Genomic DNA, 13,500 nt, shown 5'->3' with positions numbered 1-13,500 from the left:
AGTCTGGCAATTACTTTATTTATAAAGCTATAAACATATTTTGAACATAAAAGCCAAAAAATACAAACTCGATGAAGTAAAAAAAATTACAACAAATGATGGATAGTCATTGGACAAATGAAAGTACATCTGCAAAACATTTATCCTTGCTACATACATACAGTGGTTTTACTTGGTTTAATGAAGTGGTATTTCCATGACTTCTACATTCAAACTGGTTTCAGGAATTCAAATGTGTAATTCTAAAGAGTTGAAAATGCTGTAAAACTAAAAAAAAAAAAAAATCTTGTTGTGATAAAAACTTAAGGGCAAAGTTTTCCTTCTATTAAAAAAAGAAAAGTATTAACACAAAATAGTAACACTTCATATAGCATTTCTAAAGATGCTTTTTTGGTATTAATAAGAGTAACTTTCTCTGTTTTGGCATGGGTTATTAACCAAAAGCATGTCTTGCTCACTATGTTCTCTTGGAAACGGTCAGCTTAAAGGTCTCTTTCTTGCGTGTTTTGGAAAAAAAAGATTAAATTCTCTAAGATACACCAGTATAAACGGAACATGCTATACGACACCAAGTGGGCTTCCGAGTTTACAGTGTGGTAGCTGAAAGCACAGGATAAAGCCTGGCTATAAACCCGTCCGTACGGAGCAGAGCGTAGGTCAGAACAACGCTGCTGTGCCGGTACGAGCCCCGTCCAGGAGCAGCATCGGGCCCCGCGTGGCTGGAACTGCCCCGGAACGGGGTGGGGGGAAGGAGGTTTTACCAACAAAATCTTGCAGCAGTTGGATGGAATAAAAACGATGAGAGGAGGCTGCAGTACAGCGGGGCCTTTTCCAGGTCGGTGTGCCCCGAGCCGAGCAGGCATCCCGACCGCCGCAGAGGGGCTGGGAATAGCTCTTAACTAAATGGATGAAAGTCCCAATGAATGAAGGGAATGCCGGCCGTTCTGTTACGCTAGTACTGCTTGGCCCTTGGTCGAGGGGTGCAGTTTCTGCTGTGCAGGACTTTCCCCCAAACCTCCTGTGATGTTATTTAAACGCATCTGCTTTTTCTTTTATACCCACCTTTGCTTTGCTGCTAAGTTGTATTTGTTTCATGCAACCACAAAATACCAAGAAGAAGGTGTAAGTTATTCCTGTTTTAAACAGTTTTTGAGTTACGCTGCACCACTAATGGACATTATTGCTGCTTTGCTATCTGTGGTTTTTACAGTAGTTGACACTTACACAGCACCTTACCTCAGAGGGTCTCAAAGCGAAAAATGGTGAGCTGAGACTTTTTTCTTTTTTTTTAAGCAAATTTTTTTTCTTGATCAAGTCATAGAGTCTGTCAGATCTGGGAAGTCTGCTGAGTTCCTCCGTTTGGCACTAGACCATGCTGTTGTCTAAACTTGCTAAAATAATTTAAATACTAGCAGATTGCATATTGATCTAGTGCTACATAATTAACCCTCTGAGTGCAGTAAGTGTATGACGTTAAGTGTACAGTTAGCAGTCTGTTCAGATAATGCTACTGCTCTAAGGGTTAAATGGACTCTTTCGGATTTGCGCACGTAGCTTTCATTCAGTGCTTCTGAAGTTACATTTACACAGGAGAGGAATAAAGCGACAGGTTTAGATCTTCTAAACTAAAACTAGAATTAAAAAATCTATGCTACTATAAGCAAAAATACCTAAAGGGAATAAACCCAAAGCTGCTCTACAGAGTAATCTTTTTTTTTTTTTTTTAATTCTGGTCTTTGATGCATAAACTTGTTTAAAAAGTTATGTTTAGTCCAATGTAAAAAATTAGGGTTTGTGTTTTTTGCGTTAAGAAAAAAATATAAAAATATTTTGTACATTATAAAGGTCATCTTAAATTTTTTGCAGTTCTACAATAATATTACTACATTATTTGTATTCAGTACTCAATCCTATTCTGTAAAGTAGAAAAAAATAGACCCCTCTCTCCCTCCGTGTGTTGTTTTTCTCTTCAGCAATCTAGAATGTATTTCTTTTAAGCAGGAAAAAATATGCAGAGGACTAGAGCGTGATCTCTGTGACAAGTGTGTAAATCTGGGATAAATCCAATAGTTTTGGATTAATTTAGGATTTACATCAGATAATGGAGATCAGAATCTGTCCACAGTGTTATTTTTGTTTATCAAGCTCAAAATATAAATAAAATACCAGAAACTGGTAAATGTTTTCAAGCTGGAGAGAATATATGAACATTTGGCATCATCACGGGGTGGAAGGAGGATCTTTCAGAAAAAGCTAGATTGTTTTTGTTTTTCTTTTTAAGTTACACACCAATCATTAAAACTGTTTTGATCTTGCTCAGGAGAAGTAGCGATTGATGCTTGAAGCAAAGAGCAGGGTAGTGTGCTGTTCTGCTTCCAAACTACCCCTACGGAAGGGGAGAGCTGAGGACCACGGTAAAGCTCATCCTACGGCCTGTCCTCCGCCCCGGATTCGCTCAGTAAAAATGCTCTTTTGAGACAGAGCGTGGCAGTGCCTTGAGGAAACCCGCCGGGCGCTGGGTGGGCTCCGCGCCTGCCCTAAGTGCTCCTCGCGCGTGCCGGCGCGTGGCTTGTCGCAGAGAGGCCGCCCGAGGCTTTAGTAGCGAATTGGTTTTTGAGTCTTTCTTTGCACAGGCTGTTTTAGAAGGATTCTGGCTACCCGAATCTGCAGTGAAAAATTCCTAAGAGCAGGGGAGGACCCCGCACCTGACCGACGCGGGGAGCGAGGAGCAGTTAGACCTGCTGGCGGCCAGTGCAGGCTGCTTCCGCCGGCTGCTTAGCGCTCTCCGTTCTCCTCTGCCGGGCTAACGGGGTCCGGCATGTCTGCACAGAGACCTGTCGCCTGTAAACAGGAGTTTCCTGTTCTCCAACAAGAAGTCTAAAAAATTCGCCTCGTTCGTTTCAGCATTTTGTCTTTCTGTCATCCAGTCAGATCAGGAATCCGGCATCGCTACGTTTAGTCTTCAGACATAAGGGCTTGAAACAAATGCTCCTATTCCAGCTTCTCCAGCTTCCTGGTGTAACAGCTACAGGAGATCTGTGACTGACTACAGTTAAAGCAGCTCGGGTGCGGGAAACAGAAGCCAACGGGTAGAGTCACAGCACCTACCGTCTACTGCAGCAAGCTGGGGCCTTTCTCTGCTTTCTGCCGTATCCATAGGGGATGCAGTAAAAAACAAACAAAAAAGCAGCACAGGGCAGGGACAAAAGGCTTGTTTACTCATCGGCGCTTTCAATTTTGGCAAGTACTTACTTTTACCTTTTTTACGAGCTTTCTGTCTTTAACCCCCCACCCTCCCCCCAAACCAAACCAAACGAATTTCCCAGCATCCTTACATCAGGTTGCTGCCTAACTTTTTTTGCCAATGCCAGTTTTACAGTGAAACAGGAAATTTGGAAGGGCCTCTGGTCCATCGCGGTGTGGGCAGCAAAACCAGGCGGGAGAGCGAAGCGCCCGGGGGCTCCGCCAGCGCGGGGGGAGAGCGGCACTACGTGGCCGCGGCCGAGCCGCGGGGCGCAGCCGAGCGCCTCGTGGTCGGTCTGGAGGCGCCGGCGGCGGTTTTGGCGAGGACGGAGCCGGGGAAGGGGTCGCCGTGTTCGCTGTGCGCGGCAGGGGCGGCAAGCTTGTCTGAAGGAAAAGCGGAGGATATGCGTTGGAGCGCGTCCGGAGGAGAGGGAGGGGAGTCTATAGCACTTCCATCGGAAGAAACTGGGCTGGCACAGCGTCCTTCTCCTTGTAAGTACCGAATGCACTTCTTTTTCCTCCTAAGAACAGTGAAGAGAGTTATCTGTAAATAAAGGGTGAATTTACGGTCATATATAAAATGTAAAACATTGCAATATTCAGCGCAAACGTGGGGGCGCGCAGCAGAAAGGAGTGCTCGGGGCACGGCACTGAAACCACCCCCGCTTACTGCGACCCTCAGCCGCTCCCGTTCCTCTCCCTGGCCTTTGGCTCGGTTGTGCTCCCCGCTCGCCTCTACTGGCCTCGTCAGCCCAGAGGCTCCCGCAGGCCCGGGGAAGCCTCCCGGGGCGAGTTTCAAGGGGATTAGCTGGCCCTACTGCACCTCCGGGCCGGCGCGACAGCGAGCCGCCAGGTAGCCTGGCTTTGGCTTAGTTTATCTTCCTTGAATGATTTAATGCAAGTTAACTAACACCGTGACCGAGAGAATTTGGAGTAATTTTCCCGCGGGTCGGCCCCCCGGAGGAGCCAGAATTATTCACAGCTCAAGAAAGTGCCCAAATGTCAGTGTACAGTCCTTGGGCCAACTAAGGGCCAAATGTCGAAGCCACTAATCTGTGACCTCCTGCACTATGTTACCTTCCAGAAAGAGCAAAGAGCTGCTCCTGACAGAAGATGCTTCGCCTGCCTGTGATCCAGGCGCCGTATCTCTGATGTGAAAGGAGCAGCTGCCTTCACGGCTGGCCTAAATATAGGCTCAGGCCACGGGGCTCCGTGGACTGGTGGCACCAGCTTCCACGGGGTCTCCCCCACCCTATGGGCCGCTCCAGCACAGACCCTGGTTGCTGGTACCCCTGCCCCGTGCGAGGCGCTGGCATGGACTGGGGGGACCTGCTGGTGGGACACGCTTCCAGAACGTGGGGCACGCTGCACGAGTCTTTGGCCTTGCGGTATCCTTATTAGATGGGAAGGAACAAGCCCCACTTTTTTTCTTGGAGAAAGTGGCCCTTCCCGTGCCCCACGCCTTCCCTGCTCCTTGCGACTGGTACCCTGGTTTTGCTGCTGGAAGAGCACACTGTTACGTGAGTTGCACTCAAATGAAAAGGCCTCGACCCACAAAATATGGAAAAGGAGGTCATTTCTCACCACCCCAGCACTAATGCCACCCATCCAAGCGTCTCTGCTTCTGGGGTGCTGAATGGGGCAAAGGGGCTCTCGTGGGGGTGCTTAAAGACCATGAAGTGTGCCCTGAGCACACATCTGCCTGCTGCACGACCAAAACGAGCCCCTGCACATGGCCAGGTATGTGGGTGCCACGCTGGTGCGGGACTCGGTGCCGCTAACTCGTGGCCCACCACACACGTGAGCGTCTGGTGCGTGGCCCAGAGCCGCACCGGGGACGTGCCCTCAGTCGGACACGGTGTACCCAGACAGCCCCTCTCGGGAAAAAGGTCTCGCTGATGCCCTGCCAGGACATCTCCTGCCCTCTCCGAGGAACACCTGGGAAAGTGGCGGCAGGATGCAGTACGCTGGCCGGACACTTCTCGCTAGTTCATTTTTTGGCTTTCCTTCTACAGCAAAGCGAGTCAACCCAAACTCTCAAGGTAAGAATGTCTCTGTGTGGGGTCCATTTCGCACCGCTTTCCTGGACTTGTGCAGACTACATCTACTCACTTTTTCTGCAGCAAAAGCTTTTGGTCTCAGTCTAGACATAACATCTCTGAATCTCAAAATGCTCTACGTTGATTCCTGCAGGACCTCTAATGACGGTTCAGTGACACAGTTGATTTGAAAGTGCTCAGCTGCTCTGGGTTGAGCAGGAAAGGGAAGAACATGGCATGGGACTGGCTGGAAGAAGACATGGTCTGAAGCTGTGAGATCCCTTTTTTTTGGACGTTAGCCCAGCGGTGAGCCTGAGAAGCCGTATGTGGCTTGGGGATTCTTTATAACTCATCATTGCTATTTGGAGGGTAGATCACCTTTTAAACTGCTCCTCTGTTGACTAAGCTAAGAATAAAAGATAATCATGACAGTGCCCACGGCTTTTCTGGGCAAGAAGAGATTGCTGTGAATTGGCTCTTAGGAAGCAGAGCTACAAGTACAAAATGCAATGTGGACGGATGCTAGAGAGAGATTAGACAGAACAAGAAGTATCTGAATGAACCTATAACCAGACCTGTGCTTCAAAAGCTTCACTTCCATAGTTTCTTTTAATGGAGCATGACAAATAGCTCTGGGGGAAGACTTACTCACAATAAAGATTGCATAGATAAGTATCCAAATAGCAGCGGCTATCTCTGCTTTTCCAGTAAGACGTCCCCAGGGACTGGGCAGGTCTCAGAGACACCAGGGCCCGTGGAGCAGGTGCAGCCCCGCGGGCGGCTGGAGCCGCGGCTGCTTCCCTACGCAGGTCACTGCACGCTTCACTGAAGAAGCACATTCGCAGTCCCCATTTGTTCATGCGTTATGGTCTCGGTGCTTCAAAAATGCAAAAGTCCTACACCAACCTTTCTATAGCTGGATTTGGGAATGATTTCACCACTTCCCTCGACAATTCCACTGTTTAGGATCCTTGAAAGCAGCAACACTTAGCCTGCGTTTGCCCAAGTTTCGGGTGTCACCTCATACACTGAGATTACTTTTACTCCTCCTGCCTATTTACAGTTAGTACCTTGTATGTTGCCTTAAAGTAGTCTGTAGTGAGCATTCTGGTTTTCCTTCTCTTCCCGTGACAGATCTTTCACGTCACCTGCTCCGAATCCTCTAGAGCATCTCAGCACAGATTTAAGCAGTGGAGTTCTCTAGATGCCACCTTAATAACATTAAGGGCACCAATTCCTCTGCTGGAGGTGATCTCGATGACGTTACAGCCATCCAGCTAGGAGGACCTTCTTCCTACCGGTCAGCTCCCTGCCTCAGCCGTCTCATTTGAGGAAAGCAGAGCAAATGGAGAGCTTGCTAGTGCAGGCACACACCTTTCGCTGAGCTTACTAGTGAAAAACCAGACCGCGTTAGCATATGCATTAACTAGTCCAGTGTTAAATATGACTTTGCACTGGACGTGAACAAGAGATGCAGTATTACTAGTGTCAGCGTCGTAGTTAGCCATGGTGACCCAGTTAGTTAATGTGATACGAAACCCAACAGCCCTGCCACACTGAATATTTAACACTGAGGATATTTTACACTGGCTGCAATTTTAGAGTATAGACAAACCCTGGGAGAAGTTATATTTTTCACAGACATTTCAGAAGCAGCTGCAGGAAGAAGAGTTTCAAAAACCTATTTATAAGATGATAGGTATGTATCCATCGATTCACTGATCTGATCTGATTTAAAAATACAGATAAAAAGCAGATCTGATGTAACAGATTACTGATTAAATGAAGCCTTTAGCGGCCTACAGTTAACATGTCTATTATTCAGCTAAAAGGATATATATATATACACACACACACACACACACACATATATATATACACACATATACATATATATGTGTGTGTGTGTGTATATCTCCCTGTCCCTTCCGGACCTATAGCAACCTGGACCAGTTTGTCCCAGGGAGGAAGAGGAAGGTGAAACCTCAAAAGCAGGAACACGCTGTTTCAACCAGTTAAACGTCTCCTGGCGTGGAAGGGAAATTCTCTGGTGGAAGTTTCTCTTAGCAGGTGTCAGGACCAGAACACATACGGCAGAAGCCCTTGAGCTGGCAGTAGTACATTAGTACTGGAAATTGCAGAACGGCTGTTACTAAACAGTATTTGAGTGGCAAAGGTTAAAAAAAATTGAGAAAGCATGCTAAGGTGTAAGAGCAGCTCAGCATTCGTGTTACTTGGGAAGCAATGCAAAGTGTTAGCACTGGAGCTGAATTAAGGGAGTTCAAACGAAGTAGGAGTGAAGCGGTAAGAGCTGCCCAAAGACCTGCGGTCAGGCCCTGCACTACTGTACGGGAGGCGGCAGCCCAACGTTGGTCTTCATGTAATACATGAAATAGTTTACTTGTAATACATTAATACTTTCAGGGAAAGTACTAATGAGGCATTCAGGGAGTTCTGTCCGGGAAAAAAATGGTGCTTGAGTGACATCATCCCCTGTACAAAATGCAAGCGTGGGCTGCTTCTAAGCTACTATTAAGTAGTAAAAAATGCCCAGAGAGAAAGATAAAGCGCTTGCTGTTTCACAGCACCCAGAAGTACACGAAGGACTTTGTTCAGCCTCCTTCTTCCTGCCCGCTGACACTGAGCTCAGGGCCAGGGCAGCGACAGAGCTCCTTCAGGAGATAATCAGTTGAAAAAAAGCAGGTTTGTGGAGGGTAGCTAGTCTCGGACAGTTTGGCTCAGTCCCAAGTGATTTGAACACTGGTTGGCCATCACTTGGGTTGCTGCTAAGATCAGTGACCAAGCAGTGTCAGGACTCCGGGTGGCTACATTTCTGGGATTCAGGTTCAGAGAGATTAAATAATTTAGCTGGTTCTAGCTGTGATAAGCACACTATGCATTACTTTCCCCTTTTACGCAAGGCCAGCAACTCTCAGATTTTGCTAGGCGGACTCTTTAACATGTTGGCATGTTGCTCTGCGCTACAGACCGTAAACCTCTGCTGAGGCTGCATCCTCTCCTTGCTTGGGTGCCTTGGCCCAGGGATGGGCCAGGAGCTTTCTCTACCTGCATCCATTTGAAGACACCCTGAACCAGGTCATATTTATTTGGCTCAGGCTTTAAGCTTTGCTATTGCCTTTATGTGTTCATTCCTTAGAAGCTCAAGGCATGGAGCACTTGCAAGGTGTCTCGTTGCTTGAGGTTATTGCGCCCCTAATGAACGTGGGCGCAGCAGAAGCTCTGGGCCACTTGCTGAGCCAACAAGAGGTGGCTCTCAAAATACAGGGTTAGTCCCAGGTATAAATAGGAAAAACCCCCACCTGAACTACTCACTACTGGCCCTAGAATGGTATTTTTGTGATGGGGAATCGTTACAAGGGGAACAGAGATCCCACATCAGGACTCTTCTTGAAAACAGGGTGGGGATGAGAAGCGACTCAACACCAAAAAAAGAGACACGTCTAACACCAGGGAAGCAAGCGACCCAAAAAAACACGTAAAACATGCCATGACCTTGCCTGCCAGGGCAAGAAACACAGGGTGACGTTTGGACCTAGCGACTCGGACGGCAAACGCCGTGTGAACTGCGCCCCGAGAAACGGCAGCCGGAGGTGAGGGAGCCCCGAGAAAACCCCCCCGAGCCGCTCCGCCGGGAGCAGCCCCGAGCGGTGCCGCCGGCTCGCTCGCGTGTTAGGAGCGCAGACCGCCGGAGGAACATGCACAGAGACGAAACCGCACCCGCGGGAGAAACCCCGGCCGGTGCCGGGGCGCAGAGGGGGAGTTTCCGATACACACCTGCACGGGCCGCACCAGTCCGTTTGTTGGTTGAGGCCAAAGCGAGCTCTGCATTTCTTAGGAGAGGCAGGATCTGAACACAGAAGCATGCGTGGCGGAGAATGGGCAAGGCAGAGGCACAAAGAGGAGGAGCAGCAGGAGGAAGAAAAGATGCAACGTCATTTTAGCCACTTTTAGCACATAACTAACAGACTACAATCCGGTTCTGCCGCAACGCCGCTATGCCGGCACCACCTCTCCTGTAAAAAAGTGATCGTTAGGCAAATATCAAAGATCACGTCTAGCAGGCTGGAGGAGGAGGAGGAGGTTTGGAAAACGGCCTCCAGCTCGAGATTTGGTGCGTTTTGCTCTTGCTCACTTGTGTTTCCCTAGCTCAGCCATTTCCTTCCCAGTTCGCAGGCAGGATTCAATCCCAGTACGGGCAACCACCAGGGAAGTCGCCGCTCTTTGCGGCGTGTGAAACTCCTTCGTTCGGAAACGGCTGCCAAACCAAGCAGCCGCCGAGCGCCTCCCGCGCGCGCGTCCTCCCCGGCGCCCGCCTCTCCGGCGAGGGCCGAGCGGCCTGCCGGAGCCGTCGCGTTGCAGAGAAGAGGAGGAAACATTGCAGAAGCAGGTTGAAAGCAGGGTCAGCACCACGGAGATCTCGGCCTGGGCAATGCCACGCTGCCTCCCCAAATTCCCCTTCCAGCGCTAATGGGAAAGCTATTCTCCGCGGCCTTTCCCGAGGTCCTGCAGCGTTGCTGTATGAATACGGGACTGATGAGGGTGAGGCCCTGTTTTCTTTTAGGTACATCATGGGTTTTTTTTTTCCCCTCTAGTGCTGTAAACGGGATTCGAACAGCATATTTCTGTGCTAGCTTCAGGCTTCCTCTTTCAGGCACCACTAGTGTTTCCTGCTGTACCATCAGCAATCGTCTCCCAGTCCATAATGGGTGAAATTATTATTTTTATACTACACATACAACATGCATAATATAAGCCTAAAAGATTGTATTTCCCTTATCAGCGTAGGCACTGAATGAGACCAGCAGTGTTAACTAAACTGAAGATATTCCTGGGACGCATTTACGGAGTTGCATGGACAACTCAAAGCAAAGAGGTCACCCGGAAATGATTAATTAAGCTATTGACATAACCTGAGCTTTACGAATTACCGCAGGTTGCAGGATTCTGGCTGCACGGAAATGTAATCCACGGCTGTAAAGTTAGTCAAGCCAGCGCTGGACTCCCACGTAACAACCGACCAAAGAACGGTCCGGACGCAGCCAGCCAGGCGCCGCCGGCTTCCCAGGAGGGCTCCCGTGCGGAAAGGTCTTTGCAGCCCTGCCTGGTGCAGCAGCCCAAACGGCTCCGAAACCGGCAGTCTGCCCGGGCGGCCTCCACGGCGGGCGCTTTCGGAGGTATCCAGCCAACAGCCTATCGCCTGATTAACTCAACTTCATCAAAAAGCAATAAGCGGTGAGCAACCGGGACGCTGAAGGGCGGCAAGAGCTCTCGGGCGGCCGGCAAGCGCGCGACGCTCGCGGACCGGCGGCGCTGGGAGGACCAGGCGAGGCGACGCCAGGCCGCGCGGCGCCCGGCGGGCAGGGGCACCCGCTCGGTGTGGCCCCCGGAGCAGAGACTTTTTATTCCCGGGATGGCAGAAATGCTTCAAAACTCAGCGTGGGAATAGCCTTGGATGAGGCAGGGGGAAACGGGCGTGGGAACAGCTGAAATCTGCCACAAGGTTTCTAATAAACAGAGTTTTGTAGAGTGAAGAAACCTGTCATGCTGCTGCACGGGTTTTTAGTACGACTTGACTTGACTTGAACTCGAGGTTACTTTGAGAGGAAAAATGTTTTTTTGGGCAGTCCCATAGGTAATCTTCATGTCTTTCACTGCCTTTAGTCCCCCCCCCCCACAATATTGATGCATTTGAGAGGAGTTTTCTTCAACTAACTGTATCTAAAGGGCTGACGGGGACATCGTTTTGAGCAGATTAACTTTGGTGATAGCTTATATGAAGTTACGCACTTGCCAAAACCTCATCTTTTCAGTTTTCATGAACTACCCATGTTCTAATTCAAACGTGTGCTTATGAGTAAGTCACAGAAATGTTAATTTACTGTGCCTTAAAAAAATAGCCTATTTCTTTAGTTAAAGTCAAGAGAATAAAATAAAACATGGTAAAACATGACAACTGCTTTTCCCTTGGATAATCCACTCCGAGCAAAACCAAAGTGACAACTACGGAGAAGCGCACTTGACTTAGCACCAAGGCATTTACCTGAGTTGGAATCTTGCTGCTTTTCCCGTGTTCGTCTTTTCTTTTTCCCCTAGGACACGAAAGGAAAAGACCATTAGTCCATGCTCCCAGAAGAGCGAGGATGTTCCTTGAGGCAATCACCATGGGGGCCCTGGAGCCCCGGTCCGTGGTTCCCGGACCCCGAGTGCCCAGTTTTATTTATGCAAACACCCCTTTTTTCCCCCCAAACAACCCAGTTCAAATACCCTGAAAAGAAATCTGGTGGGAAGTCCCAAAGCAACTGCCACAATCAAGCGTTTGCACAAATGATTACGGCTGTCACTTAAATTGCACAGATTTATTCTGGGCATGTACGGCAAAACCCCCCCCTAATTTCCAGCATCCCCAAGCCCCAAACCATAGGTGTTTTGACTAACCCCCAGCATGCCAAAAACCACTACGCACACAATCTGCGCAAGAGCAGCAAGAGAAACTTGGAGACCAGGGAGGCTGCGTGGCCGCTGCCGCCCAGCCCGCGTTCGACAGCACCTCTCCCTAGCGTGGTGCTCCCCGACGGGTTTGGGCAAGCTCAGACCGCGTTAGGTGCCTCCGCGGTCGCAGCTGCGCTGCAGCTACAGCTGAGCCCTGATTACACTGCGGTCTGCAAAAGAGCTTGCAAGAGAAAACGTCTGTGAACGCGACGCAATAAAAAAGTGGGTCATCTTTGCAGAGCGTTATTCTGTGTGATAATCCAGCTCTGTTACCCAATTCAAAGACGCACCGGAGTAAATCACAGCGAGGTTTCGCCCGCGCTGCACGGCAGCAGGCTGATCTAAGGCTATTTAGGCAGAAACGGCCGAGGCGCCGCAGAGCTGCAGCGGCCCCGAGCACGTCGGCGGGCGCCCACAGGCTGCGGTGGCAGCGGTTGCTCTGCTTTGCGTAGGAAAAAAATAAGAGCCAGCATCTGAAACAATTCAGGATCAGAGGTCGATCAATGGGAAAGAAGGTTTTCGGAAACCCCCAGAGACCGTGTTTGGCGATACCCATCTCTGTGCCGTCACAGCTCAGAACCCACCTATCGTACTTCTGTTTTCTTCACTCGTTAACAGGAAAACACAATTTTTTCCCCAAGCTGCCTCTCTGACCCAGAATACATACTAACGCTCTTTATATCCTCCTGACTTTTTTAACGAGGGCACAGGAGAGCTGGAGCAAATCTGGCCTGCGTGAAGAACGCAGCTGGCAGTGCCGCCTTTGACCCGCGACTTTTTATATGACTTCTTGTGGTTTGAGTGAAGGTGGAAAGCTCCTAACTGCGGTGAGCTCTTCTGCAGTGTGGGAGCAACTGTATTTCCTGTCTGCGATCCGAGTCACGTGCCTCGAGGTGACCTACATTCCCCCTGCCCGTGCTCCGGGGACGGATGAGCGTTTCTGGCGCAGACCCCGAGACCGGCCGCAGCTGCTGCCCGGTGCCGGGCGAGCCGGCGCGTGGAGGCCCCTGGGCGTTTTTAGAGCCCGGGTGGCCCCTCGCCGCCGCGGTCCTCGGAGGGAAGGCTCTTCTGGAGGGAAGGAGCCAGCTGCTTCGGAGGAGGGACGATGCGGGGGGACAGGGCTGAGCTCCAGATCACGCAGCGGAGCCCTCGAGTTGATGGGTGGACAGCTGAAGACTTGCATGTGCTTTAGAGCACAGGTCTCTAACGAGCTTTTTTGGCAGGGCCCTTCATATGCAAGATCAGAACAGCCTAGAAAGCCACTGGAGAAGCCTCTTACTCTATCCTGTGCTTTTGGGGCACTGCTACACCTATGGAACCTCATTTCACTTGCTGCCTCTTAAATGATTAACATAGCTAGGAGGAAATGAATTTTTTTTTAATAGTAAGTTTTAAAAGTCCCATGGGCCAGCCCGGAGGCTTCCCAATCGTCGGTCCTACCATCATGAGCAGGCGAGCGCTGCGAAGCTCGAGCTCGCGCATGAGCCGCCGTGCGTTAACCACGGCACTGCCCTCCAACGACAGGCACCGCGTCTCCCTCCTGCTCGCAAAAGGGGCAATAGTACTGGAGAGAGACCTAGGTGCCTGTCTGCTTTAACCATGTTTTCTGGGATCTGGTTAAAATGTCGTCTTTGTATCACTCCACTCTCGATTCTCCCCCCGCTAAAATTCAGCTAATGACTCCGCGGGGTGAGACTGTCAGAGCGGC

At 49.8% G+C, this 13,500-nt stretch overlaps 1 protein-coding gene across 1 annotated transcript in view; it reads right to left on the bottom strand.

Moving 5' to 3' along the window:
• Positions 1 to 3,229: 3,229 nt before the first annotated feature.
• Positions 3,230 to 13,500, bottom strand: part of TCF7 (transcription factor 7) — a 68,671-nt gene continuing 58,400 nt past the window's right edge. The window contains exons 10-12 of the mRNA XM_067304829.1: positions 11,344 to 11,392; positions 9,078 to 9,150; positions 3,230 to 3,764 (exon numbers count right to left, since the gene is read on the bottom strand). Coding sequence (XP_067160930.1) covers positions 3,488 to 3,764; positions 9,078 to 9,150; positions 11,344 to 11,392 — 399 coding nt within the window. The 3' untranslated portion in view covers positions 3,230 to 3,487. The remainder of the gene's footprint in view (positions 3,765 to 9,077; positions 9,151 to 11,343; positions 11,393 to 13,500) is intronic.

The sequence above is a fragment of the Apteryx mantelli genome, chromosome 14, assembly GCF_036417845.1.
Source record: "Apteryx mantelli isolate bAptMan1 chromosome 14, bAptMan1.hap1, whole genome shotgun sequence".
Classification (NCBI taxonomy): domain Eukaryota; kingdom Metazoa; phylum Chordata; class Aves; order Apterygiformes; family Apterygidae; genus Apteryx; species Apteryx mantelli.
Note: the sequence above shows the minus strand (reverse complement) of the source record. Positions and strands in the feature narration are given on the sequence as shown.